The sequence below is a fragment of the Apis mellifera genome, linkage group LG4 (genome assembly GCF_003254395.2).
Source record: "Apis mellifera strain DH4 linkage group LG4, Amel_HAv3.1, whole genome shotgun sequence".
Classification (NCBI taxonomy): Eukaryota; Metazoa; Arthropoda; class Insecta; order Hymenoptera; family Apidae; genus Apis; species Apis mellifera.
In genome coordinates this window covers 5984722-6010044 of record NC_037641.1, presented here as the reverse complement: position 1 = coordinate 6010044, position 25323 = coordinate 5984722, and the positions used below count along the sequence as shown (strand labels likewise).

Sequence of the window (25323 nt, the reverse complement as noted above, 5' to 3'; positions counted from 1 at the left end):
AATAATTTCTATTCTGTATTTTTATTCCTTAATCTTGAAAGAAAATAAAAATTTCATTTTCTTTTTTTTTTTCATATTTATATCAGATTCAAATTTGTTTCATTTAATTATTGTCAATAAAATATTCAAAATAATATCTTTTAAACAAAGTGAGTGTATTTTACATAGATTTATTAGTTTCAGTTTTAAGTCAGCACAAATAATTAAACTGTGTCTATGAAAAATCTATGAAAAATTTTTTATATCTGTTATTATCAATAATTTTAATATTATTTCAAATAAATGTGATTCTTTACGTTATAATACCAATATCTCCAATCTTTGTGGATATCATCATACCCCTGAATAAGTCTCGATATGAATAAGTCTCAATAGACTTGACACGATCATATAATATAGAGAAGGATGAACATATTTATCTAATTGTCATATACTACTTCTGTTTTCTGGAGAATAATATAATTTCAATATTACCAGTTAAGTTTATACATCCTTCTACGGATATATTTTTATATATGCATTATTTGAAATAATAAGGTACGATGATAAAAAAAATTTATTTTCACTGAATTACAAAAAAGAATTCTATTTTTCAGTTGTCGCATACGAAGAGCAATTGAAAGTGAAAAGTGATTCGAAAAAAATGAAATAAGAAAGAAGAAAATATTATGAATGATGAATTTGATCGAACTTATAAGAAAATTTGCGATGCAATGGAAACTTATACACGTATCAAGTCGGTATTGATATTAATATCACAGATAAAATAAATTTCAGAAGCTAGAGATATAAAGATATAAATCTAACCTAAAATTTTTATTTTTCAAGCGTGTGCAATGTCCTATTGAAAAAGTTGTCGATAATGAATTACATCATCAATCTGATAATCGCATTTTCTTTAGCTACTTATATGATATTAGTGAGTATTTTTTAATTAATATATTATAAAATATTTTGTATAAAAATCTAATTAATTTTAACACATCTCAATTATTGCAAATCTATTCTATATTATAGTTTACTACTAAAGCTTATTTGAATGACGAGAAACGCATTTTCGTATGGTTACGATATTTTAATACATTTATTTTATATATTTATACATAACAATATCGGCCAGATTATCATGGATTATTCATTATATCCATTCTATGAATTGTAAATAAAATAATAATAAGAAAAAAAGAAATTTAAAAAGAAGTATGAATGTATTCGATTTAATATGATTCTTAACTAAAAAGTAAACCTAACCTTTAAATATATATTTAAAATTATGTACTCACCGTTACGTCATATTGTTGATTTTAATAATCGCAGCCATAAAAATTGCTCTTCTTTCTTCTTTTTTCAACTTCATGCTCAATATATATCGTATTTAAAGATCAACATTGTCACAATTATTATACATTTTACACGTCATGTACAAACTCATGATCGACATTGTATAATTAAAGTTTACCAAGAAATTTTCACGCGAATTCTCTTCATTCACTTTATCGTCTATCTTAAAAAGTACGTATAAACAAATCGATGCAATTATTAAGAAATAATAATTAAGAATCTTTTTATTTTTTAGAAACACTTTCGTCGAAACACTTCACAATACGCACTGACGAAGACTACTGATGACGTTATTCAAAAACACGCATGCGCAGCTATAAAAAACGCGGGAAAAAATTGTGAAATAGTGAAACAATATGAAAAACCATCCAATTTGTATAGGTCTCAAAATTGATTTCATAGTCATTATGACATTTCAGAGATATTCGAGGAAACTAATTAAGAATATTTTTATTTTTTAGAAACACTTTCATCAAAACACTTCATAATACCCAGTTACTAATGGCGTTACTGATAAACACGCATGCGCAGCTATAAAAAACGCGGGAGAAAATTGTGAAATAGTGAAACAATATGAAAAACCATCCAATTTGCTTAGGTCTCAAAATTGATTTCATCGTCATTATGACATTTCAAACATATTCGAGGAAACTAATTAAGAATCTTTTTATTTTTTAGAAACACTTTCATCGAAACACTTCATAATACGCAGTTACTAATGGCGTTACTGATAAACACGCATGCGCAGCTATAAAAAACGCGGGAGAAACTGTGAAACAGTGAAACAATGTGAAAAACCATCCAATTTGTTTATATCTCAAAATTGATTCTACTAACATTATGGCACTTCAGATTCGAGGAAACAAATCCTTTTTATTTCTTCAAAACACTTCCAAATACGCACTAATAAAGACTACCGATGGCGTTGCTCATAAATGCGCATGCGCAACTATAAAAAACGCGGGAGAAAACTGTGAAACAGTGAAATAATGTGAAAAACCGTTCAATTTGCTTATGTCTCAAAATTGATTCCATTGTCATTATGGCACCTCAGACATATTCGAGGAAAGTAATTAAGAATCCTTTTTATTTCCTCGAAACACTTCACAATATGCACTAACGAAGACTCCCAATAACATTACTCATAAACACGCATGCACAGCTATAAAAAACGCGGGAAAAAATTGTGAAACAGTGAAACAATGTGAAAAACCGTCCAATTTGCTTATATTTCAAAATTGATTCTATTGTCCTTATGACACCTCGGATTTATTCGAGGAAACTAATTAAAAATGCTTTTTATTTCTTCGAAACACTTCAGAATATGCACTAACGAAGACTACCAATAGCATAAACACGGATATACAGCTATAAAAAACGCGGGAAAAACTGCGAAACAGTGAAAGAATGCAAAAAACCGTCTAATTTGCTTAGATATCAAAATTGATTCCATTGTCATTATGACACTTCAGACATATTCGAGGAAAGTAATTAAAAATCCTTTTTATTTCCTCGAAACACTTCACAATATGCACTGTCGAAAATTATCGATGAAATTATTCATAAACGCACATGTCCAGCTATAAAAAACGCGGCAGAAAACTGTGAAACAGTGAAACAATGTGAAAAACCGTCTAATTTGCTTGTGTCTTAATATCGGTTCCATTGTCATTATGGCATTTCAGACATATTCGAGGAAACTAAGAATCCTTTTTATTTCTTTGAAACACTTCACAATATGCACTTTTGAAAATTATCGATGAAATTACTCATAAACACACATGCCCAGCTATAAAAAAGGCGAGAAAAAACTGTGAAACAGTGAAACAATGTGAAAAACCGTCCAATTTCCTTCTATCTCAAAATTGATTCCACTGTCATTATGGCACTTCAGACATATTCGAAGAAACTAATTAAGAAATCTTTTCTTTCTTGAAAATATTTCACAATACGCACTAACGAAAACTACCGATTACTCATAAACATGCATGCATAGCTATAAAAAATGTGGGAGAAAACTGTGAAACAGTGAAACAATGAGAAAAACCGTGCCATATTGTTTACATCTCGAAATTGATTCCATTGTCATTATGGCACTTCTGACATATTCGAGGAAACTAATTAAGAATCCTTTTTATTTCTTCGAAATATTTTACAATACATTGACGAAAACTACCGATGGCGTTACTCATAAATGCGCATGCGCAGCTATAAAAAACGCGGGAGAAAACTGTGAAATAGTGAAATAATGTGAAAAACCGTTCAATTTGCTTATGTCTCAAAATTGATTCCATTGTCATTATGGTACTTCAGACATATTCGAGGAAATTAATTAAGAATCCTTTTTATTTTTTCGAAACACTTTCATGAAAACACTTCATAATACGCAGTTACTAATGGCGTTACTCATAAATGCGCATGCGCAGCTATAGAAAACGCGGGAAAAAACTGTGAAACAGTGAAACAATGTGAAAAACCGTCCATTTGTTTATATTTCAAAATTGATTCTATTGTCATTATGACACCTCGGATTTATTCGAGGAAACTAATTAAAAATGCTTTTTATTTCTTCGAAACACTTCAGAATACGCACTAACGAAGACTACTGATAGCATAAACACAGATATACAGCTATAAAAAACGCGGGAAAAAACTGCGAAACAGTGAAACAATGTAAAAAACCGTCTAATTTGCTTAGGTATCAAAATTGATTCCATTGTCATTATGGCACTTCAGACATATTCGAGGAAACTAATTAAAAATCCTTTTTATTTCTTCGAAACACTTCACAATATGCACTAACGAAGACTACCAATAGCATAAACACGGATATACAACTATAAAAAACGCGGGAAAAAACTGTGAAACAGTGAAACAATGTGAAAAACCGTTCAATTTGCTTATATTTCAAAATTGATTCTATTGTCCTTATGACACCTCGGATTTATTCGAGGAAACTAATTAAAAATGCTTTTTATTTCTTCGAAATACTTCAGAATATGCACTAACGAAGACTACCAATAGCATAAACACGGATATACAGCTATAAAAAACGCGGGAAAAACTGCGAAACAGTGAAAGAATGCAAAAAACCGTCTAATTTGCTTAGATATCAAAATTGATTCCATTGTCATTATGACACTTCAGACATATTCGAGGAAAGTAATTAAAAATCCTTTTTATTTCCTCGAAACACTTCACAATATGCACTGTCGAAAATTATCGATGAAATTATTCATAAACGCACATGTCCAGCTATAAAAAACGCGGCAGAAAACTGTGAAACAGTGAAACAATGTGAAAAACCGTCTAATTTGCTTGTGTCTTAATATCGGTTCCATTGTCATTATGGCATTTCAGACATATTCGAGGAAACTAATTAAGAATCCTTTTTATTTCTTCGAATCACTTCACAATATGCACTGTCGAAAATTATCGATGAAATTACTCATAAACACACATGCCCAGCTATAAAAAAGGCGGGAAAAAACTGTGAAACAGTGAAACAATGTGAAAAACCGTCTAATTTGCTTGTGTCTTAATATCGGTTCCATTGTCATTATGGCATTTCAGACATATTCGAGGAAACTAATTAAGAATCCTTTTTATTTCTTCGAATCACTTCACAATATGCACTGTCGAAAATTATCGATGAAATTACTCATAAACACACATGCCCAGCTATAAAAAAGGCGGGAAAAAACTGTGAAACAGTGAAACAATGTGAAAAACCGTCTAATTTGCTTGTGTCTTAATATCGGTTCCATTGTCATTATGGCATTTCAGACATATTCGAGGAAACTAATTAAGAATCCTTTTTATTTCTTCGAATCACTTCACAATATGCACTGTCGAAAATTATCGATGAAATTACTCATAAACACACATGCCCAGCTATAAAAAAGGCGGGAAAAAACTGTGAAACAGTGAAACAATGTGAAAAACCGTCCAATTTGCTTCTGTCTCAAAATTGATTCCACTGTCATTATGGCACTTCAGACATATTCGAAGAAACTAATTAAGAAATCTTTTCTTTCTTGAAAACATTTCACAATACGCACTAACGAAAACTACCGATAGTATTACTCATAAACATGCATGCATAGCTATAAAAAATGTGGGAGAAAACTGTGAAACAGTGAAACAGTGAAACAATATGAAAAACCGTGCAATTTACTTATGTCTTAAAATTGATTCCATTGATTGTCATTATGGCATTTCAGATATATTCGAGGAAACTAATTAAGGATCCTTTTTATTTCGTCGAAATATTTTACAATACATTGACGAGGACTATCGATGGTATTACTCATAAATGCGCATGCGCAGCTATAAAAAACGCGGGAGAAAACTGTGAAATAGTGAAATAATGTGAAAAACCGTTCAATTTGCTTATGTCTCAAACTTGATTCTATTGTCATTATGGCACTTCAGACATATTCGAGGAAATTAATTAAGAATCCTTTTTATTTTTTCGAAACACTTTCATGAAAACACTTCATAATACGCAGTTACTAATGGCGTTACTCATAAATGCACATGCGCAGCTATAGAAAACGCGGGAGAAATCTGTGAAACTGTGAAATAATATGAAAAACCGTCCAATTTGCTTATGTCTCAAAATTGATTTCATTATTATTATGGTACTTCAGATATATTGAAGAAAATTAGAGAATCCTTTTTATTTTTTCGAAACACTTTCATGAAAACACTTCATAATATGCAGTTACTAATGGCGTTACTCATAAATGCGCATGCGCAGCTATAGAAAACGCGGGAGAAATCTGTGAAACAGTGAAATAATATGAAAAACCGTCCAATTTGCGTATGTCTCAAAATTGATTCCATTGTCATTATGGCACTTCAGACATATTGAAGAAAACTAATTAAGAATCCTTTTTATTTTTTCGAAATACTTTCATGAAAACACTTCATAATACGCAGTTACTAATGGCGTTACTCATAAATGCGCATGCGCAACTGTAAAAAACGCGGGAGAAAACTGTGAAACAGTGAAACAATGTGAAAAATTGTGTGTAATTTGTTTGTGTTTCAAAATTGATTCTATTGTTATTATGGTACTTCAGACATATTCGAGGTAACTTTTTTCTTCTCTTTTTATTCTTTCTAGAAAAAATTGAAATTAATTTTCATGATATTTTGCGAGTATCAGATGTTTATAAATTTTCAAACAACACGGATTTCCTTGGGAAAGAATTAATATCAATCAGCAATTTTTATTATTTGTTGGTTTATGACCGTAATAGATCGAATTTACGTATTTATTCTCTTCATAACTCTTCAAGTTTTTATCTTTCAGGTATTTGTTTTAATAAATTTTTTGTATTCAATGTTGCGAACTGTCATATGTATTTGTTTTATCAATACAAATTTTTAAGAATATAATCTGAAAGAACTACTTCTATCATGTCCAAATTAATTGGAATTATCTTGAAAAAATAATGAAGACACAAAAATGGGAAAATATGGATTAGATTAAAAATAATTATTTCATCAGAATTCAAGGTAATATGTTCTATTAAACAATTTGATAATTATTACAAATATTATATGTGTACAACAAAGTTTTTTATTCTTGATAAAAATTTTATAGAATATATTTTAGATTGTACATAATTTATTTTAATTAATATCAATAGTATTATTAAGATTAGATTACAAATGACATATCATAAATTGCGCCTTCAGAGTAAAATTATAATAATTTTAACACTATAACTTCTATTTTTATATATTTTTTTTTATACAATAAATCAAACAGATGTTTAATATAATATAAGATCTATATTTTTACTTAAAATTCACTAATTACCAATAACTTTGTTTTCAGCATTAGCCACAGACAATGTATATCTACTACAGTAGACCTAAAGTTTTAAGTTCCTAGTCTGTTAATTTTTCTGCATTGTCTATAAATTTAATGTAATAGATCAAGTAGCTAAAATTTCAACTCGTCCTACTGTAAAATAAGAAAGAGGATTCAGAAGAGAAATCTGAAGTATTCCACTAGTTTGATTGTTCATATCTTTGCCTCAATATTACTCTCAGCAATTGTCAGTCCATGTCCATAACATGACAGATTGAACAGCACTGGTTTGTAGAAACTATACGTACCCCGCTGGTGAGAATAGAGTTGCAACTTGTTGCACGTTGAAACGAGAATGAACGAGTGGGGACGACCATGCGTAAAACAGACGGAAAGAAAATTGGCGGCATTAAATTTCCATAATGGCATGTACCTATTACACAAATATAACGATGCAATTAACGAAGCATCATAGCTAAAAGATGAAAAACGAGATATCAATAAAATGAAATAGTAAAATAAATCTACTTTCATGATATATGTTTGTAATTTAGCACTGGCATTGGTATTAAATCTTTTATTCGAAAAGGAAATTCGATTAAATATTTATTAGAAAAATGGAAATGTACTAAATATAATTCTTTAGATATACCATAAGATATACAAAATAATCGAATATCCTTTTAACATAATAACATCTAAGATGTTGTCTGTCTGATTTTTCACTTTCCATCCAAAAATGTATACTTACTCATATTAATATTCTCTAATTACAGTGGAATTGTAGAAAAATCGAAGAAACATAAGAAAGAAATTCTTATTTTCTTTAGAATTAAAAATTATTGTCTCAGAATTGAAATATATTACAGATTTCAGCTAAATGTTTATAGTTTAAAATTATAATATTTTCCCATAGTATAGCCATTTGTCACGCGAAATATCAACGTTATTACTTTTTGATTTCCATAGTGATCGGAAATATGGAAAATATTCGAGAAAAGGAAAAATTGTGGGAATATTGATGAGAGAAGAAAAAAAGGGAAGAGAAATAGTAGAATGTTCATTTGTATAGCTGTCGTTCAAACTTCTTCAAAGAATAGAAGGCAGGTAATCAATATTACAATGTTAATCGAATTCTTATGATCTGTATTTGTCTTTGTTACAATTATTATTAATTGTGTAACTGTTTCATAGATTGAAATATTAAAATTTAAATTTATTCAGGAAAAAGATTCCGTTTTAATTTTATGATGAAATTAAAAATGATTGGAACTCGTTAAGAAACATAATAAGAAATCATTCATGAATACTGTAAAAATCATAAAAAAGATAACAATTAGTTCCATTAATTAGTAAGTATTTTTTATTCTTCATCGTTTCATAATTCGTTATCAATTTCTTAATATAAGTGGAGAAAGAAAATTTCAATGACATGTTATTATCATTCAAATTTTTATTATCTATTGCAGATAAATGTTAAAATGTGAAGTATATTTTTTTTTGTTTCTATTAAAAAGAATTTAACAAACCACAAAATATTGGAAATATATACTTATATATTTTACTTTTTTCGTTTCAGATAAAACGCATATTGATTCATACGCAATTTTCATTTATGATAAAATCATTTTATCTTATCATTATAAACAATGAATAATTATAAAAATTCTTTCAATATAAAATAAATATATTTCTATATATATATATATATTCCTTTATTTGCAAACTTGCAATAGTTTGCTATTCAGAAAGAATATTTCAAACATTGGCCACGCTTAAAGACTGTGCACAATCTTGATTGGCAAAAAAAGAAAACGATCAATGCTATCCCCGGATATCAAAGTACAAAAGTGTCCCAACTCTTATATGAATAGAAATGAACTTCTTTGGAAGTTTAGTTACCACTAGGCTGATGATATTCGCCTTCGCCTTGGATCGATCCCATCCAAGATTACTTCTTTCGCCAGGGAAAAATCCAATTTTTTTTTTTTCTTTTTTCTTCCTCAAGAACCAAGTTTGGACAACGACTACCAATACTTCTCCGTCCAATACTTTTTCCAAGAAGTACGCAAAGTACCTTATATATACGATATCCATCAAGTCAAATCTGATCAGTCGATCGAGCAGATCCAATCAATCCAAAGATCATTTTCTTTCTAAGATTATAAAAGTCACGAGGATAATTTATAAGATATATAATTTATGAAACTTCGAAAGGAGAGGAGGGCTTGAAGGAAAGCGTCAAACAACTCCGTTGATTCAACCGTTGAAAAAGAGATAGAATCTCTCTCTCGATAAGGGATCGAAACGTCTCGAGGCGTCGCGATCGGTTGGGAAAAAAGTCGCCTCAGAATCCGGGCGGAATACGCGAGAAACCAAGGTGAGCACGCAACGGCGTGAAATTACAAGCGTCTGGTACCGTCAACCTCGTACGATCCTCGACGAAATAGGGAAGCAATTGGCGGGAAACGAAGCGTGAAGCGTCTGCTCGGTAATCAGCGACCGAGATCGGCGAGAGATCACACGGTCCATTTAGAGAGGAGGCTTATGGATCATCGAGGAGGGAGAATGGAAAGAAAAATGAAAAGAGAGAAAAAGGGAAAAGGAAAGAGAAATCGATGGAGGGTGAGCGACTAAGAACTGCTACCTGAACCTAACCTCTTATCTAAAGTGCTAGCTAGTAATGTCTCTATCCGCCATATCGTCGGCGATGCTCTTTCGCCTGTTTCCTATTATCGCTCGAGGCGGCAACTTGCCACGATGCTTTCTCAAGCCCGTGGTGGAAATTATTCCAAGTCTCGTCGCCCCTTTTCCCTCCCTCAGGAAATCTTCCTGCGATCGTTTGCTGGAATGCAACCCACGATGATGATCTCGCTCGCTTGTTTGAGGCCCGCGGAGGAGTAAGGAAAGGAGTTCCTTTCAAATTCGATGAATTTGTTGTTGGTATATCTGAAACGTAAAGAATACTCTATGATAACATCAATAATATAATAATATAATAATATAATATCGATATCGATATTTCTTTTAATAAAAATGGAAGGAGAAATTGATGGAATATCATTGTAATTAAATTCTTTAAAATAAACAGATACATATAGCATAATTGGAAGCATCATGATCGCTGATATAAGAATCGTAAAAAAAAATCAGCATTCTATTCTTCCAGAACGAATATCATCCTTTAATTAAATTGAATGCAGGGGAATTTCGGGGAGACGCGCATAAAAATGGTTAATCCATTGATCCAATCATCTCTAATAATCCACCATTTCTCGATAATCCACGCTTTCGTGCTCCTCCCGGCAGAAGTTCGTGGTCAAATTCACCAACCTCTGGATCCAATTATACCACGACGGATTAACACATGCTCCGCATTAACATCTCTACTCGAAAACAATCCTGTTTATTAAGAGGAAACCGGCTGCAACGCGCTGTTCTTCCTTCTCTCTTCATTTACCACGTTCCGCACTTAACAGTGCGGCTATAATCATCAATCTCGTTCGTTTTCTCTCACTTGAAAAAAAAAGAATTTCATTGAATCCACTTTATCATCTGTCAGTTGAGATCGGATCAGACTGGATATTTGTATTCGATTTTACTACAAAACATGGAGAAAAATTTCACGAGAGCGAAAGAACAAATGATAAATAAATTTATACAGGTTTCACTCTGGCGACGAAGATGAAAAGAATATATCATACTCGTTTCCCTTCCTCCTAAATCTAAAGCGTGATATCGACGATATTTTCATACTTTCCTTACACGTTTCAGTTTATCGACCCTCCCTCCACGTGCAGAACAACACCTATTATTTCCAAACCACCCGCATTTACCTATACATGCGTGTATCTACAGACTCCACGGTACGCTGGCTCTTGGAAAAAGTGGCGATTCAATTTCTCCACGGTTATTATCGTCCCAAAGGAACTGTAAAGAGTAAAGGAGGAGACAGACCAGGAGAGGGGAGATGTCGCTTGCTCACCGCGTTCGAATTAATTTCGAGTTAATCTAGCAGGATCCGTGAGGAAACAACGTTAACGGAAGTGTGTATCTCGTGCATCCATTCTCGATATATAAAAAGAGTGCTGCGAGGAGATAGGGCGCGGAGCTCATTTTCCTGTAAACCATTTTCATCCCCAACCCGAAAGGGTGTACCGATATGCAGGATGTTTGCACGATTCATATCGATCCAAAAGAAACGGCGAGTATATGGAAAATGTGAGAATGTTTAAAGAGTTCTGAAAGATAGAACGAAATATCCTTTGTCTATCTCATTTCTCATACTTTATTATTGCGATTATTAATTATGAAAAGAAATGGAATTTGGATATTTTCATCTACATTTATATTCTGTAAATCTTTTCTACATTCATAATGAATAACATAGGCTATTAATAAATCGACATTTAAATTTTTTCAAATGCATGTACCGCAAGTGCATTAACACGTATACGCGTGGAACAATGGGGGTTGAGAAGAAGAGTCGGGAAAGTGGAGCATGCGAAACTTGTTACTCACGAAATCGCTTCCGTGGCTATCTCTAAAAAGGGGTATGGTACAAGGCTTACAAGTGGCTGGAAATCACGCGAATAGTATCGTGAACGATGCCAATCTCTGCTAATCATATCCACGATGATGCGCTTTGAAGTGGATCCTTTCTTAAGGGTCGATGCTCTATCGAACGATCTTTATTTGAACCTTCTTTCTTGAAGAATTAGAGGACGCAGATTTCCTGAAGGATTAGATTCTTTATTCTAATATTGTGGAGATGGAGATAAAAGAGTACAACGATTCGTGTAATATTAACTTTTTTTGGAGAAAAGGAGATTATAAAATTATCATAGATTTAAAAATTAAATGTTCATTAATGCAAAGAGATTGTTTGACAATTATTTTACAATCAATGATAATTTGTAAGATTTCTGAAAACATTTCAATTCGAATAATTTTCTTAAATGAATGGAATGTTAATAATGGACTTTTTGATATATCACAGATTGTTCAATTGGCTTCAGAGGTAAGAGATTTTTCGAGCAGCCAAGCTTGGAACTTTATTAAGAAACTAGAATTTCTTCGAAAAACGAGCAAACGCACGGTTATTGCACCTAAATATATCTCCGTTTCCTCTCCGAGGATGCTTGGCCCTCTTTTTTTTTCCCCTTCTTCTTCCTTTTTTTTTTTTTCTTTTACTTTTTTTGTTTTAATACACTATTATTGCCTCCTCGTTATTGCCACACGATGCAATATCAAGCCGCTTCTCATATAACGCTCCTCTTCCAAGCCACTTTCACGATACGAAATTAATTCCACGCCAGATTTAAACTTCGGCGTCCCCATGCTTTATTGCATCGACATGCACACGACTCAATTCCTCTTTTTGACACTTGCTTGCTGGATTTATATTAAATTCCAATAGTTTGTTCCAATGTGTCCAAAACTGCCCAATTTTTCCATAAAATCCGAAATAAAAATTAATCTAACAAGTATCAATAATCTAGAATAAAATTTAGATGTAAACAATTATTGAAACTTTCTAATTCTTTTTCATCAAAGCAACAAACTTTTATTATTATCTCACAGTAATTATTCCATCTCTATCTGTTATCACACACACGATATCATCCCGTTTCACAATTCACAAGCCGCCAATCATTCTCAATTTCTTCTTCCTCTTACTCCAAATTGATTTCCAGAAGCGACATTTTCCACGATTGCTCGTCGAATCATTAAGGATCTCCTCACGTATATCTCGTAGTTAAGCCACCATTCGAGGGGTGCAATATTGGCCAAAGACCAATTTTCGACCCGACTCATCCCTCCCTCCATCCCCCTCGCCGTGATTCTTCCCGAAGAATCGCGGCCTCGTTTCATGGTCATCGACTTGATCCCGGACGCGCGTTTTAGACAACGACGGTGCAATAATCATCGCAGTTCCATTTTACTATCCGTGAGTCTCGGGGCACATTCAGTAGTGAGCCCATTCAGAGGAACGAGGTCGAATAAGAGAAGTGGTGGAAAAATCTCGCGCAACCTCCTTGCAAGTTTCTTTCTGGGAATTAGGTAGATGTGTTTGGAGGCTGCTGTTTTGGAGGATCGTTAAATGAAAATACAGTTTTCTTTTCTTTTCCTTTTTTTTTACTGAACCAACAGAATTTCTGAATTGTTGTAGAAATTAAATTAAACAAAGATGGAGAGGAAAGATTGTTGCAACTTTTAAATAAGTAATATTTTCTTTTCTCTTTGTTAAAAAAAGATGAAGTATGAAGTTTAGAATAAATTAAATAAATTTTCTTATGTTTTTATATATATAATCGGGACGATATATTCCGAGTACGAATGAAAGGTGACTCGAATAATTTCGTAGTAACGTACTTAATGTGAACAATGGCGATATTCCTGGTTTACGTTGTGTATCGCGTTACAAGGCATGTGCCGTAAGGAACAGTCTTAAACGGCATTGTTGTAAACTAAAACCGTTCACGGTCTCGTACGTAACTCGTGAATGAGAAGATTAAAAAGATGGAAGACGCGATGATAACAGGATTAAACCTCCTTTCCCCCTCGCATTTCTCTATCCATGCAAACCTGATTATCATCGCTAGAATTCCACTTGGATATTACGTTTACTTCTTGATCAAGATTTGTTTCTGAAATAGGGACGATAGAGAATACTGCGAATATGCGAGGGAAAAAAGTGAGTCTAATTTGAATTCTCGAGGAAGCCGATCAGTTCGATTCAAGAAGAAGAAGAAAAAAAGAAAGAAGAGAAATTTTAATTGTATCGTTAAACAAATTGTTACTATCATATGTTTGATACGGATTTATTAAATCGTTAGATATATTTTTAACGTAACAAACTTTTTTGTTTCGAGTAAAAGAAAAATTTCGCCTCGAGAAATCGCGTCAAACGTTTAAAAAATGAAGAAAGAGTTGCGCGTTCCCCTCCTTTCGATCGGAATAAAACGAGACGAGCAAAAAGATGAAATCGATCGGAATAAACGGGGAAGGGAAAAACTGTTGGATCGATATATGAAGCCGGTCGATATACAACACCGTTCGAAATATATTAATTGGAACGGAGTTTTGGGAGGGATTTCGAGAGTGGTCTCCGCCACGAATTCGTCCTTTTTTTCTTTTTTAAATTTACACCAGCCTTGTTGCTCCAAGGTCTACTTGGACGAATCGAAGTAATTGAAAAGTTAGCGTGTCCCTCTCTGTGCTTTATTGCTTTTTAATTGGCAAATGAAAGAAGGATGTTGCATCCTGCACGATAACTTTGTTGCGTGTAACATTTCGATCCGAGAGTTTCGCAGAAATTTATCCTCTAATTACACCTTTGGAGATTGTTGATATCGAAAGTGTCGGGTATGATATATTTCGAAATATTAAACAACAAGGAAAAAACTATCTCGATATAATTTGTAACAATGAAGCAAGTCGTTGAAAAAAATATTATCAGGATATTTTCAAGTGATAATAAATTTAAAACTCGTTATTTTTATTTTAAGTAATGTAATATATTGTACATCTGGTTTCAAGTTTGTGAAATAATATTGAAAAATTTCTGCACGTTTTCATTAATTTTCTCGGATTAAACGCGAATAGAAGATTGGCGAAGAGAAGACATCGAGACAAATTATCGAGATATCATTATCACGTGATCGAATAGAAATCTCGATTGTCGATCGAGATGGAGTCTGACGTTTTAATTAAAAGTTCCTTTCGACGGAGCGTGAAATGTTTCCTGCGAATCGACAGTTACCTGTCGACAATAAAAGAAATCGGGGGAAATCGAGCGGAGTAATCGACGATATAACTTTTCGATATCGTATCCCTCTCCCCCCCCTTTCGAAATATTAAACGGAAATAATAATTAAACTTTAACTCTTTGACAGTTTGTCAAGTATTATAGAGTTTGAGAGATTTATTACTCGAGAGAGATTCGACCTTTTAGAATTGCAGCGTGTAATATCTACTAAATAATACAGAATAATTTTCTGATTATTATTAGCGCATCTAATTTCACTTATAGATTCCATAGTAAAATTTATCATATTTCAAAGATCATCAGCATCGAGAATAATCTATTAAGAATCAATCGAAAAGATAGCGTAAATCAAACGCAGTATAGTAGATGTCATAAAATCCAGATGAAACGAAGGTTTCTCTTACGAAACAATACTTGACGCATAATAAAAAAGGAACAACCGTCCCTTCTTTCTTTTTACTTTTTTTTAAATTCGCGACTCAAAACTTACGAAAAATGGATATACATCTTTTTTCTTGCTTCACAAAGAAAAAAGCGAGAAAAATCTGAGAAAAGAGAAAAGTAAGTCGCATAGAAGAATCATATTTATACAAAATTATGGAAAAATAGATCTCCCTTTTCGCCCCAAATCCTTCGGAAATGATAAAAAGAAGAGTTTCTTTTTGAAGAGAATCCAGGTTAGAGGTCAAACTCGTCTCTCTCTTTTCGGGTACAGGGTTAATAAGAAGGTTGCCCTATTAGGTCCTAAGTAAACGAGTTAATCCGACACACCTGTCGAACCGGAAAGCGTAGCAACGTGTAGCAACATCCGATAGACGGGCTACGTCGAATCCTTTTAACTTAACGACCTCATAAACCAGCCGTCTGCTTGTTACCGTATCGAGCCTCGCTTTTCCCTTCCTCCTCTTTCTTATTTCCCCTTTTTACCCCCGTATTCCCTGTATATCCTCGTTCTTTTCACGCGGGATCAAAAAATACTCGAAATAGATGATTGATCTATACATCGTCACTCGAGTCGCGTTTTAATCGATCGATCACTTTTAAATATATACGCCATGAGTATATATTTTTTTTTCTTTTTTTAATAGAGATAGCCTTGTTTCGGTTTAAGTAAATGCTCTTTCTTTTTCCTTCTCGATGGAATTAAGATAGCATATATATATTTTATTTTGTTAGTATAACAAGTGATAGATTGGTGAAATTTCGATCTTAACCTCGTTTTTTCCTTTCTCTCTCTTTCTCTTTCGTTTTCATTCGAGTTTAACAAATTAATTTTGAGGAAATTAGAGAAGCAATGTTCGTACGATACAAAGAATAAGACGAAGACATATTTTAATCATTTAAAATATTACGCTTGCCTTTACTTAGATACGTGAAAAAATTCTTAAATTACTAGAAAAAAATCGAAAACAAATTCGAAACGATCCGTAAAAATTAATCGTCGAAAAAAATTCTCAGATAAGATAAAATGCAAAGAAGCGCGTGTTCCAAGAGGCTAATATACATAAAGAGAGAGAGAGAGAGAGAGAGAGAGAGAGAGAGAGCCTCGTCAATTTGTCGAAGCCGCGTATATACGGGAATTGAATGTTCCGATTACGGGAGGGACGATCGGCTACGAGATGTGTTACGAGGCCGATTACATCTTTCTCGTTGATGGCGCGCCTCTGTCTGCGGCGCATCTCGCGTATTAGGATAAACTGGCGCGATTACGACAGGTGGAGCCGGCCGTATTTTGCAATTTTCCTGTCGGGTGCACGACCGGCGGCCCGAGATGCGGCAAATTGCAGCCGCGGCTATTTATGACCAACGGACGCGCATTTCGCCATTGCATCACGCCACTTCAGACGCCTCGAACTGTGGACGCCAAGGAGGAGGCCACAGTGACTCTCATATCCCCCATAAAATCGTGTACAATAAATCGGATCTAAGCGATGGATCAGAGATGATTTGGTTTTCTTCTGATAGGAAGTAATTTGTATATTTTAAAATTTGGACGTGGATTCTCGAGGGTTTAAAAAGAAAAGAAAAATTCTATTTATTTTTTTCCTTCTTTATATAGAGAATAACAATTTCATCGTTCGATTTGTGAAAAATTGATGGATCAAGAGAATCCTCTTGGAAGGAGAAGGGAATAATAACGCTTTCTGATTGATAGGTGCACTGGTGTTTTAATTCACTTCGTAAAACAAATAATGAATAATGATGAGAGCGTAATAGAATAGTATTTTTAGCCGGGCGATCGGCAACCAAACCTTTTATCACTGTGTCGAGTCGAGTGAACGCCAATTAACCGTGTTCCATTGAGAATGAGAAGGAAAGGAACGATCCACCTGTTGTAAACGCGACGCATTATTATCCCCTCATCTGTTCCCGATGCTATCTTCATGCTCTTGTTAATTAACACCTATGCCTCGCTGATTGTAGCCCCAGGCCGAGAACGAGATCGCATTCGCGCCAAGATCTATCGAGATCTGACCAACATGAGAAACTGGGAGTTTATATTTTACTCGTAAATATTTGCCCCACAATTTTACCAAATTTCGATTCGAACGGGATTCCATTGTTATAATTGTTCGCAAAGGTATAAATTCGAGAAATGGATAAATAAATTTCATAGAAAATTTTACTTGTACTTTTATTCTTATCATATTTGATTTACTATTGGAGTTTTAAGTTTCGTGCAATTTCTCTGGAAGATTATCTACGTCGAGCTCTCTCGAATACATTTTCGAAAGGAATAACAATAATTTTTTCACGTAATATCGATAACACATGGATGAGAAAATTCCAAAATTCCAGAATTCGATAATTCCAGCTTTAAAAAATTATTTCCATGCCACAAACATTTCCATCGAGAAATTAAACGCGGCTAGAAGAAAGGAATGATTTATAATTTTCGAAGCAACGAAGATCGGGCTCGTAGATTGAAAGAGGATTGCAAAGAGAAGAAGGGCGGAGCAAAACAACCGGTAGACAGTTGGGAGAATAACTTCATAACCTCGCGTCAAACTAATAATAATCTTAGCTGGTTAAACGGAGAAACTTAATCACCGAATTTTCTCCTGCCTGTCTGCACAAAGCTATATACACGCAACTTGTTCCAAACTTTAGATCTCGCGTATTTATCGCGTCTCCGTTTATACGAGAATCGTCGAAATTGCATTCCTTGCCAACTCGCGCTACGAAATCGTACAGTTTGAGGATTGGATGAATTATCTGTTTGATGTTTATGATTAATCGCAACGAGAAAAATTCTGGATAAAAGTGAAAATGATTATTGTGAGAAATATTTTTCCCATCATCGTTGATAATTTATTTTTCAAGAAATGTTCTTAAAGGAATTGAGAATTGGAAAGAAAATTTTCGGTGAGAAAAAAAAGAATATTTATAAATTCCTTTGGAATTTCATTGAGAGAAAATTCCTTGTGAATGCTTATTCGATTGTATTTCTCCGAATACTTTGTTTCCAATGATTACAAAATACAAAAGTTTCGATAAAAAGGAAATAGAAAATCAACTTTCGAAGATCCCTTTCTATCGCTGTAATTCTATAATTCGGTAACGTCGTTCTCCTCTTCGCGAAGGTATGTTAATTGGTATTAATTAGAAGTTAGCTGCAACGAAACAGCGTAAGTCTAATTGAGACGCTTCCTCGCATAATGAATCAAAAAGAAAAAGTGCACGTTTTAAACTTGTTTCTAATCTCTTCGATCTAATTTCCAATCAAATGTTGATTCAACGTGTTGATCAAATTTTCATTAACTTTATAATTGATAGTTAAAACAGAGAGAAAGAGAGAGAGAGAGTATATTGAATAATATTTAATTCATCTAATAAATTATCGTATAAATTTCCCTTTCCTTCGTCGTATCATAAATCATCGTCGAAGCGATTAATCTTAATTTTTTTTAATACACTCACGTCTCGTTCATTTATACTTTTTAAAATAATTGTTTTTCCTTCGTTTGTTCCGACAAATGATTCCATTATGCTACTTTACTCGATGAAAAAATTGATCAAGCTTTCATCGCAAAGGCGATGACGAGGAACCACGCCAAATATATTTACAGAATTTTCCTTTCTCATGGGCTTATGCCACTCTTTCCACTCGATGCAACGCCTTTAACGGCATACTTAACGTTCAAGTATTAAGTTTAATTACATCGAATACTCGATAATTTGTCTTCGCCCGTCCACCATTCAACTGGCAATTGCGCGCCTCGCAATTACTTTTCCAGACGCTCTTTAGTTAAGTACCATTCTCATTTTACTTTTTTTTCCTCACCCTCCCCCCTCCCTCTTTTCCTTCCTTTTCTTCGCTGTAAATAATCTTGGCGGGTTGAATACAGTCAACGAGAGGGAATTTCTATACCATCTGACGTATCTCTCGACGATCATCTATCAAGGAGGAGATGATGTTTTCTATTAAAATAGATCGAACAGATCCCTTCCTAATGTGTCTTTTGGTATAATGTGATCAAAGATGAAGAGAATCTCGCGATTTTTAAATTTCTGTATATCTTTTCTCGAAATCTTTCAATTCGAAATTATATTAATTATAATTTTTGCAGGAATTGAAATTCTTCTCGAATTCGAATTTAATAATAACGTTAGGAAACTTTTATTTTAATTTATAATATTTTAATTTATATTTGATATATGATCAAAGATGAAGAGAATCTCGCGATTTTTAAATTTCTGTATATCTTTTCTCGAGATTTTTCAATTCGAAATTATATTAATTACATTTTTGCCAGGAATTGAAATTCTTCTCGAATTCGAATTTAGGAAACTTTTATTTTAATTTATAATATTTTAATTTATATTTGATATAATCTGATCAAAGATGAAGAGAATCTCGCGATTTTTAAATTTCTGTATATCTTTTCTCGAAATCTTTCAATTCAAAATTATATTAATTATAATTTTTGCCAGGAATTGAAATTCTTCTCGAATTTAATAATAACATTAGGAAACTTTTATTTTTAATTTCGAGTTGGAAGAAAAATAACAAAGGTTTCAAGGAAACTTTTTTCGAAAAACTTTTTCCCGAGATCTCTGATTTTTATTACACCCGCGCGACAACGCAAAATATTTTTCACTCGGGATCACGAGGGGGCTAAAAGGAAAAGCTATTGCGTTCTTCGTTGCATACGCGTCATTTGCACGGGAAAATAGGTAAACACGCATACGTGGAATGCGAGCGGCAACGTAAGTTAGCGTAACAAAACGGGTGAAAAATATATACACAGAGCGGGAGAGAAGGAGAGAAAAAAGCAGATCCGAAGTTCGCAAATCCACGTTGCATCGCGTAGATATATAGAACCAGTCCCGGACTCAGGTGTGCAAACCAAACTCTCGGCTCTCTCTCTCCTCCTTTTCTAATACTACTACCTACCAGTAGTATTTCATTAGATTTGTTGACCATTCGAAACCGAGAAATATAAATAACGTCGCTATAAAACATTAATCTGCCCTCGTTATTTAGCCATGAACGTGAAATAAACGCGTTGCTCTGCGTCGCAATTTATCATCGCGTACGTGTAACGATACGTAAAATCACAAATTGCATCAAACATGAATACATATACACTCACATCTTTTCTGTCTTCAGACAGAATAAAATCTCCATTATCAATATTACCAATATCTAATACTTTGAATCAAAATTATTCTCCATAAAAAGAAAAACTTTAGATATCCTACGACTCATTGAAACAAACGAAATCAACGAGGAAAAGAAACCTGTTGAAGAATCTTTTGACAAAAATCTTCGATATTATAATCTCCCTTTTTGACCGCGCTAATTCTCTTTTCTTTCTTTTGTTCCAGAACTCGGAGATATCCCTCTTCGAGACGAACATTCGTTTCATGGGGAGCTTGTTGGCCTGTTACGCTCTCACGGGGGACGTGATGTTCCGGGATAAGGCGGCTCAGCTCGGCGAGCGGATGTTGCCCGCTTTCCAGACGGAAACCGGAATTCCTCATTCCCTCATCAATCTGCACACCGGGGTAAGTTGGAGGATTTACGCGGTTTGCGCTACGCCCACCTGTGTTAATCATTTCTCCAAGCCCGTTCCGTCTTCGCAAATTTACAACCGGCTCGAATATTCGAGAGGGAAGGGGATTTACGACGATTTCCGCCACGACAACGATTTCTTTTCTCTCGTCTCCATCCCCTTCCTCCTGTCGTTCGCCGCGGCTTTTGGATCGAGAACTCGACTTGGCGTGATTAATGGTGGAGCAGGATTGGAATTGGAATCTGGGGAAATGTGAATGGAGGTTGATGTTAACTCGGGTTTAATAATTGTGTGGGTCGAAGTTGAAGATTGGAGGGATGAAATTTCCAAGTTGGATGTTGTCGCGATCGAGGGATGGCACGCGTGGGCGAGGTTTGAAGTTTAAAGTTCGGGTAATTGGAGAAGAAGCGCAAACAAGGAAATTAAAGTTAATAATCGATGATTTAATCGATGCTGCTGCGAAACTCCTTTATCGTCATTCTCTCGTAAAGAGCAAGAATTCTCTCGAAAAGCAAGATTGAATCGAGGTAAAGGAGACGTGTAAAGGATTCATCTGGAAGAAAATTCCTTTCTTCTTTTCGAGAGTTGGAGAATAAGAAACCGAGGAGGTCTCTCTTTTGGTTTTTACATTGGAAACATGGTACATTGGCTATGATTAATATACAAATTCTTAATTGGACGAGTAACGAGGCTACGAAAGCCGGTGTTTCGTCATTTTAATCGATCCTTCCTTTGAACCTTCTTCCTCCTTTGTCTTCCATCTTCCTAAATGATGTTTGAATTTTCGAATTGAGTTGTGTAACCTCTTTGAGAATTATGTTAAAACATTTGTGAACTCGTAAAGCAATAATAGAAATCTTTGCGTAATCGAAAAAATAGAATATTTTTAAAAACAGTATAAATCGGAAAATGGAATATTTTTTTCCATTATTGTTCGAGATTTCTTTTTTGTTTGACGCGGCATTTCGAACAGAAAAAAAGGAAAGGCTATTTATTCCATTCTTTCTACGTGGCTTCATCGCTCTTTTTCCTTTCCTTTCTTTCTTTCTTTCTTTTTTTATTCCATCCATTCCCGCGCCATCCAATTTTTTCGTGCCGAACGACACGAGTGCCGATTCCGACGGCTTTTTCCATTCACCCTCCATGGTGTAACGCCGTGGAAATCGTGGAATCCGGCTGGAAAACTTGGCCCCTTCGAATGGAAATCCGGTTGAAACTGTTTTGTTTCGCGCGGACACGATAAGTGCACTAAATAAATGTCCAAATCAATTTCGACATTTTACTTGCAAGATATTTAGAAATTTCTCAACGTATCGATATTCTTTCTCTGACACATTCGAGATTGCAAAAATCCAAAATGATTAACGACTTTCATATTTTCACATTTCTTGGAAAAAATATACGCGTCGATCGTTCGATCAAAATCGAAATCTAAAATCTAAAATCCGCGATATCTTAAAGCAATTCCAGCTCGAGGAATCAAGTTGAACGAGAAACCAGTTAGATTTCTTCTGGAAAGGCGATCAAACATCTATTTCTTTCGGGGCGAAAATTCGATCAAATTTCTCGAGGGGGTAGTTTTCATATGGCTGTACGGGTAATTTCCACCCGGCCTCGGGTTTAATATTTATCTTGGCGGATCCGTGTTCGCTTCGAAACCGTCTCTATAAATATACGAGACACGGCCGGTCTTTGTTATTCCGTTTAATTGGATCCGTTTGATTCAATCGCGGCCGACTTTCGTCACTGATTACTCTTCCTTTCCCGCGAAACTTCCCTTCCTCTCTCTCTCTCTCTCTCTATCCATTGAATTAATCGGAGAATCGGTTTGGAAATTTTCAGGCGAGCAAGAATTACGGGTGGGCGAGCAGCGGGTGCAGCATCCTGTCCGAAATTGGCACGATGCACCTCGAATTCACCTATTTAAGCGACATCACCGGGAATCCGGTTTTCAAGAGCAAGGTCGAGAACGTGAGGAAGGTGCTGAAGAATCTGGAGAAACCGAAGGGGCTGTATCCAAACTATATTCACCCGAAGACGGGGAAATGGGGCCAACGTGAGTTGATTCTTTTCCGTTTATTTATTTCTTTGTTTGCATCCAAACTTCAGAAAGATACATCTCAAATTTCCAATCCAAAAATAAGAAGATTCAAACTTGTCTCTTTTAATTTATTCTTATTCATATATTGTTTTTATTTTCTCGAAATTCACTTTAAAAATTGGGGCAGGAAGTTGGAGGAGTTAAGAGGCGTCGCGATACATCAAAACGTATCTCAAAAATTGTTTTTCGAGATATATAGCAACAAATTAAATTCCGTTTCATTCATACGTGTTTCCCTCGTCGAGCAGGTTGAACGGAAAGAGAGAGAAGCTCTTAATAACAACGATAAATCTCGCGAGGTGTTACACACTATATCCAACATAGCCGAGTAATCCTAAATCATCGTTGCCGCATCAATTCCGGCGGCAACGATCGCTGCTTCGTCCGCAAAAACATCGGAGGCCTAATTATTGCGAATCATAAATTTCATTTCGTCCGCCTGATAAGAGAGAGTCTGCGTTAATTCTTGAAACGCAAAGTATTCGTTCGTCCAACTAGAGAAATGAGAAACGTCGATGCGTTGTTGTGACGATCCAAGGAAAAAAAAAAAAGAGAAAGAGAGACTCGAGGAATCTTTGAAGGGTAAAAGGAAGGTGAAAAGGAGCGTGGAACAACGATCAATGTCGGATGTAAATGCGGCCCGATGCTTTATTACTGTAATTTCATTTAATAAATCTTCCTCTCGGGAGCCCCGACAATTTCAAGGCGAAATAGATTTTTAATCTGACGGCTATCAATTATATCGGTGGAATAGTTTCGACGCGACAGAAGGTTAAGAAGAGGGGTTGTTGCCTCTTCGGCTTCCTTTTGCGCTTCCGCTCGGAGAAGGAGGGGGGAGGCGCTCTTTGCACACCGAATATCGCATTTATCACACCGGCTCGCATCCCCTCGGGCCTCTGAATCCTCTTCTTCCCCTCCCTCCTCCTTGTTCCACCTTGTATTTTCCTCCGTCGTATGACGAATATTTATCATCTCGATCTTTCTCTCTTTCTCTCTTTCTCTCTCTCGTTTACACCCCCTCTTTTTACTTGTTTACTTTCTTCCTCTCCTTTCTTCTTCTTTTTCCTTGTTCCTCTCATCCGTCGCCCCATTTTCCTTTATCCACGATGGAAGGAACAGGCTTCCCCAAGCCTGTTTAAATTTATAGTTCTATTGAATCACGAGGCTACTTGCAGGAGGGGGGAGCTAATTAGAAATAGGCCAGGTAGAAATCTCCTCCTCGTCGTGTTTGCGAAAGGGAGGGAGAGCAGCTGACGCACTCTCGATCGTCGAGGAGGATCGATTTTTAACTCTCTATTCTAATTTCTCCGGTGATAAACTCGGAACAAGGAGGGAGGGAATTCAAAGAGATTGGAGGGGAGAGAAAGAAGAAGAAATTCACCTCAGTCTGTTTGAAAATCTCTCCTAACAATTTACCTTCTTCCCTCTATTTCGATCCCTTCGAGCGTGGTTTCGAGGGGAGAAAGGGTTGGAGGGAAAACGGAGGAAACGCTGGAAGAGCAAAAAACCGAGCTCTTTGTCTCCCTGCACCCTTGTCCCAGACGAGTCGTCGGAGCAGCAAACCCTCTTCTCCGTGCAAAAACCTCGCGTGCAATGCCCAGACCATCCCTCCTTCGAGGACTTCCTTGTCCAAATTCTCCATAATTTTCCACCAAGACGAGTGATCGTAGTTTATTAATCCATTGGAATTTCGAAACTTTATATCAGCCAGGGTTAAGTTGGATGGAGTGGAACGAAGAAGAAGAAGAAGAAAAAAAGATGTGTCGAAGACTTCTCAATTTCTCGTCGACTGAGAGAAGCGTTTCTCTTTGTTTCTAATTCAATGGGGGAAAGTTGTACCCCCTCCATTGGACGAAGAGAATTATGAAACGGATAGCTCCTTCCAATTCGAGATGTCTCTCGATTGTTGTCTCAAGATGGAAGCCTCCTTGTCGACATAGAACCTCCTCCTCTCCAAGTATTCTCCGTCCACCTTTTCAAACGGATAATGAGCTTAAGAGGAGTGGCGAGGAACGGAATTCGCGAGTTGTTTTAATAACGAGCTTCCTCCTTTCGTGACTTCATAAATTAATTCCAGAAAATTTGGATTGAATTTGATCCAGGGGATGAAATTTATTTATCTATCTCGAGTTTTAAGTGAAACCTCCAATCTTCTTTTACGAATTATTGAATCATTTTAATGCAACTGGATCATTATCTCTTGTTCAACTTGTTTGTTTAAATTGTTGTTGAAATCGTGGAAAAATTATTTCTATTCTTCTGC

At 34.9% G+C, this 25323-nt stretch overlaps 1 protein-coding gene, 1 long non-coding RNA gene and 1 other non-coding gene across 5 annotated transcripts in view; 2 read left to right on the top strand and 1 right to left on the bottom strand.

Moving 5' to 3' along the window:
• The window catches only part of LOC100576383 (mannosyl-oligosaccharide 1,2-alpha-mannosidase IA), a 477580-nt gene that overhangs the window by 443408 nt on the left and 8849 nt on the right, over positions 1 to 25323 (top strand). For all 3 annotated transcript variants that reach the window (XM_026440483.1, XM_016911775.2, XM_026440488.1), the window contains 2 exons: positions 20772 to 20951; positions 22802 to 23015. In XM_026440483.1, the coding sequence (XP_026296268.1) occupies positions 20772 to 20951; positions 22802 to 23015 (394 nt within the window). The remainder of the gene's footprint in view (positions 1 to 20771; positions 20952 to 22801; positions 23016 to 25323) is intronic.
• Positions 575 to 8831, top strand: LOC107964360. The gene is made up of 7 exons (XR_003304628.1): positions 575 to 736; positions 829 to 919; positions 1577 to 1722; positions 1803 to 1939; positions 2020 to 6867; positions 7193 to 8520; positions 8748 to 8831. It is a non-coding gene; the product is annotated as an uncharacterized LOC107964360 (transcript).
• Positions 8860 to 25323, bottom strand: part of LOC113218752 — a 28572-nt gene continuing 12108 nt past the window's right edge. Inside the window, exon 3 of the long non-coding RNA XR_003304630.1 lies at positions 8860 to 10117. This is a non-coding gene — a long non-coding RNA (uncharacterized LOC113218752). The remainder of the gene's footprint in view (positions 10118 to 25323) is intronic.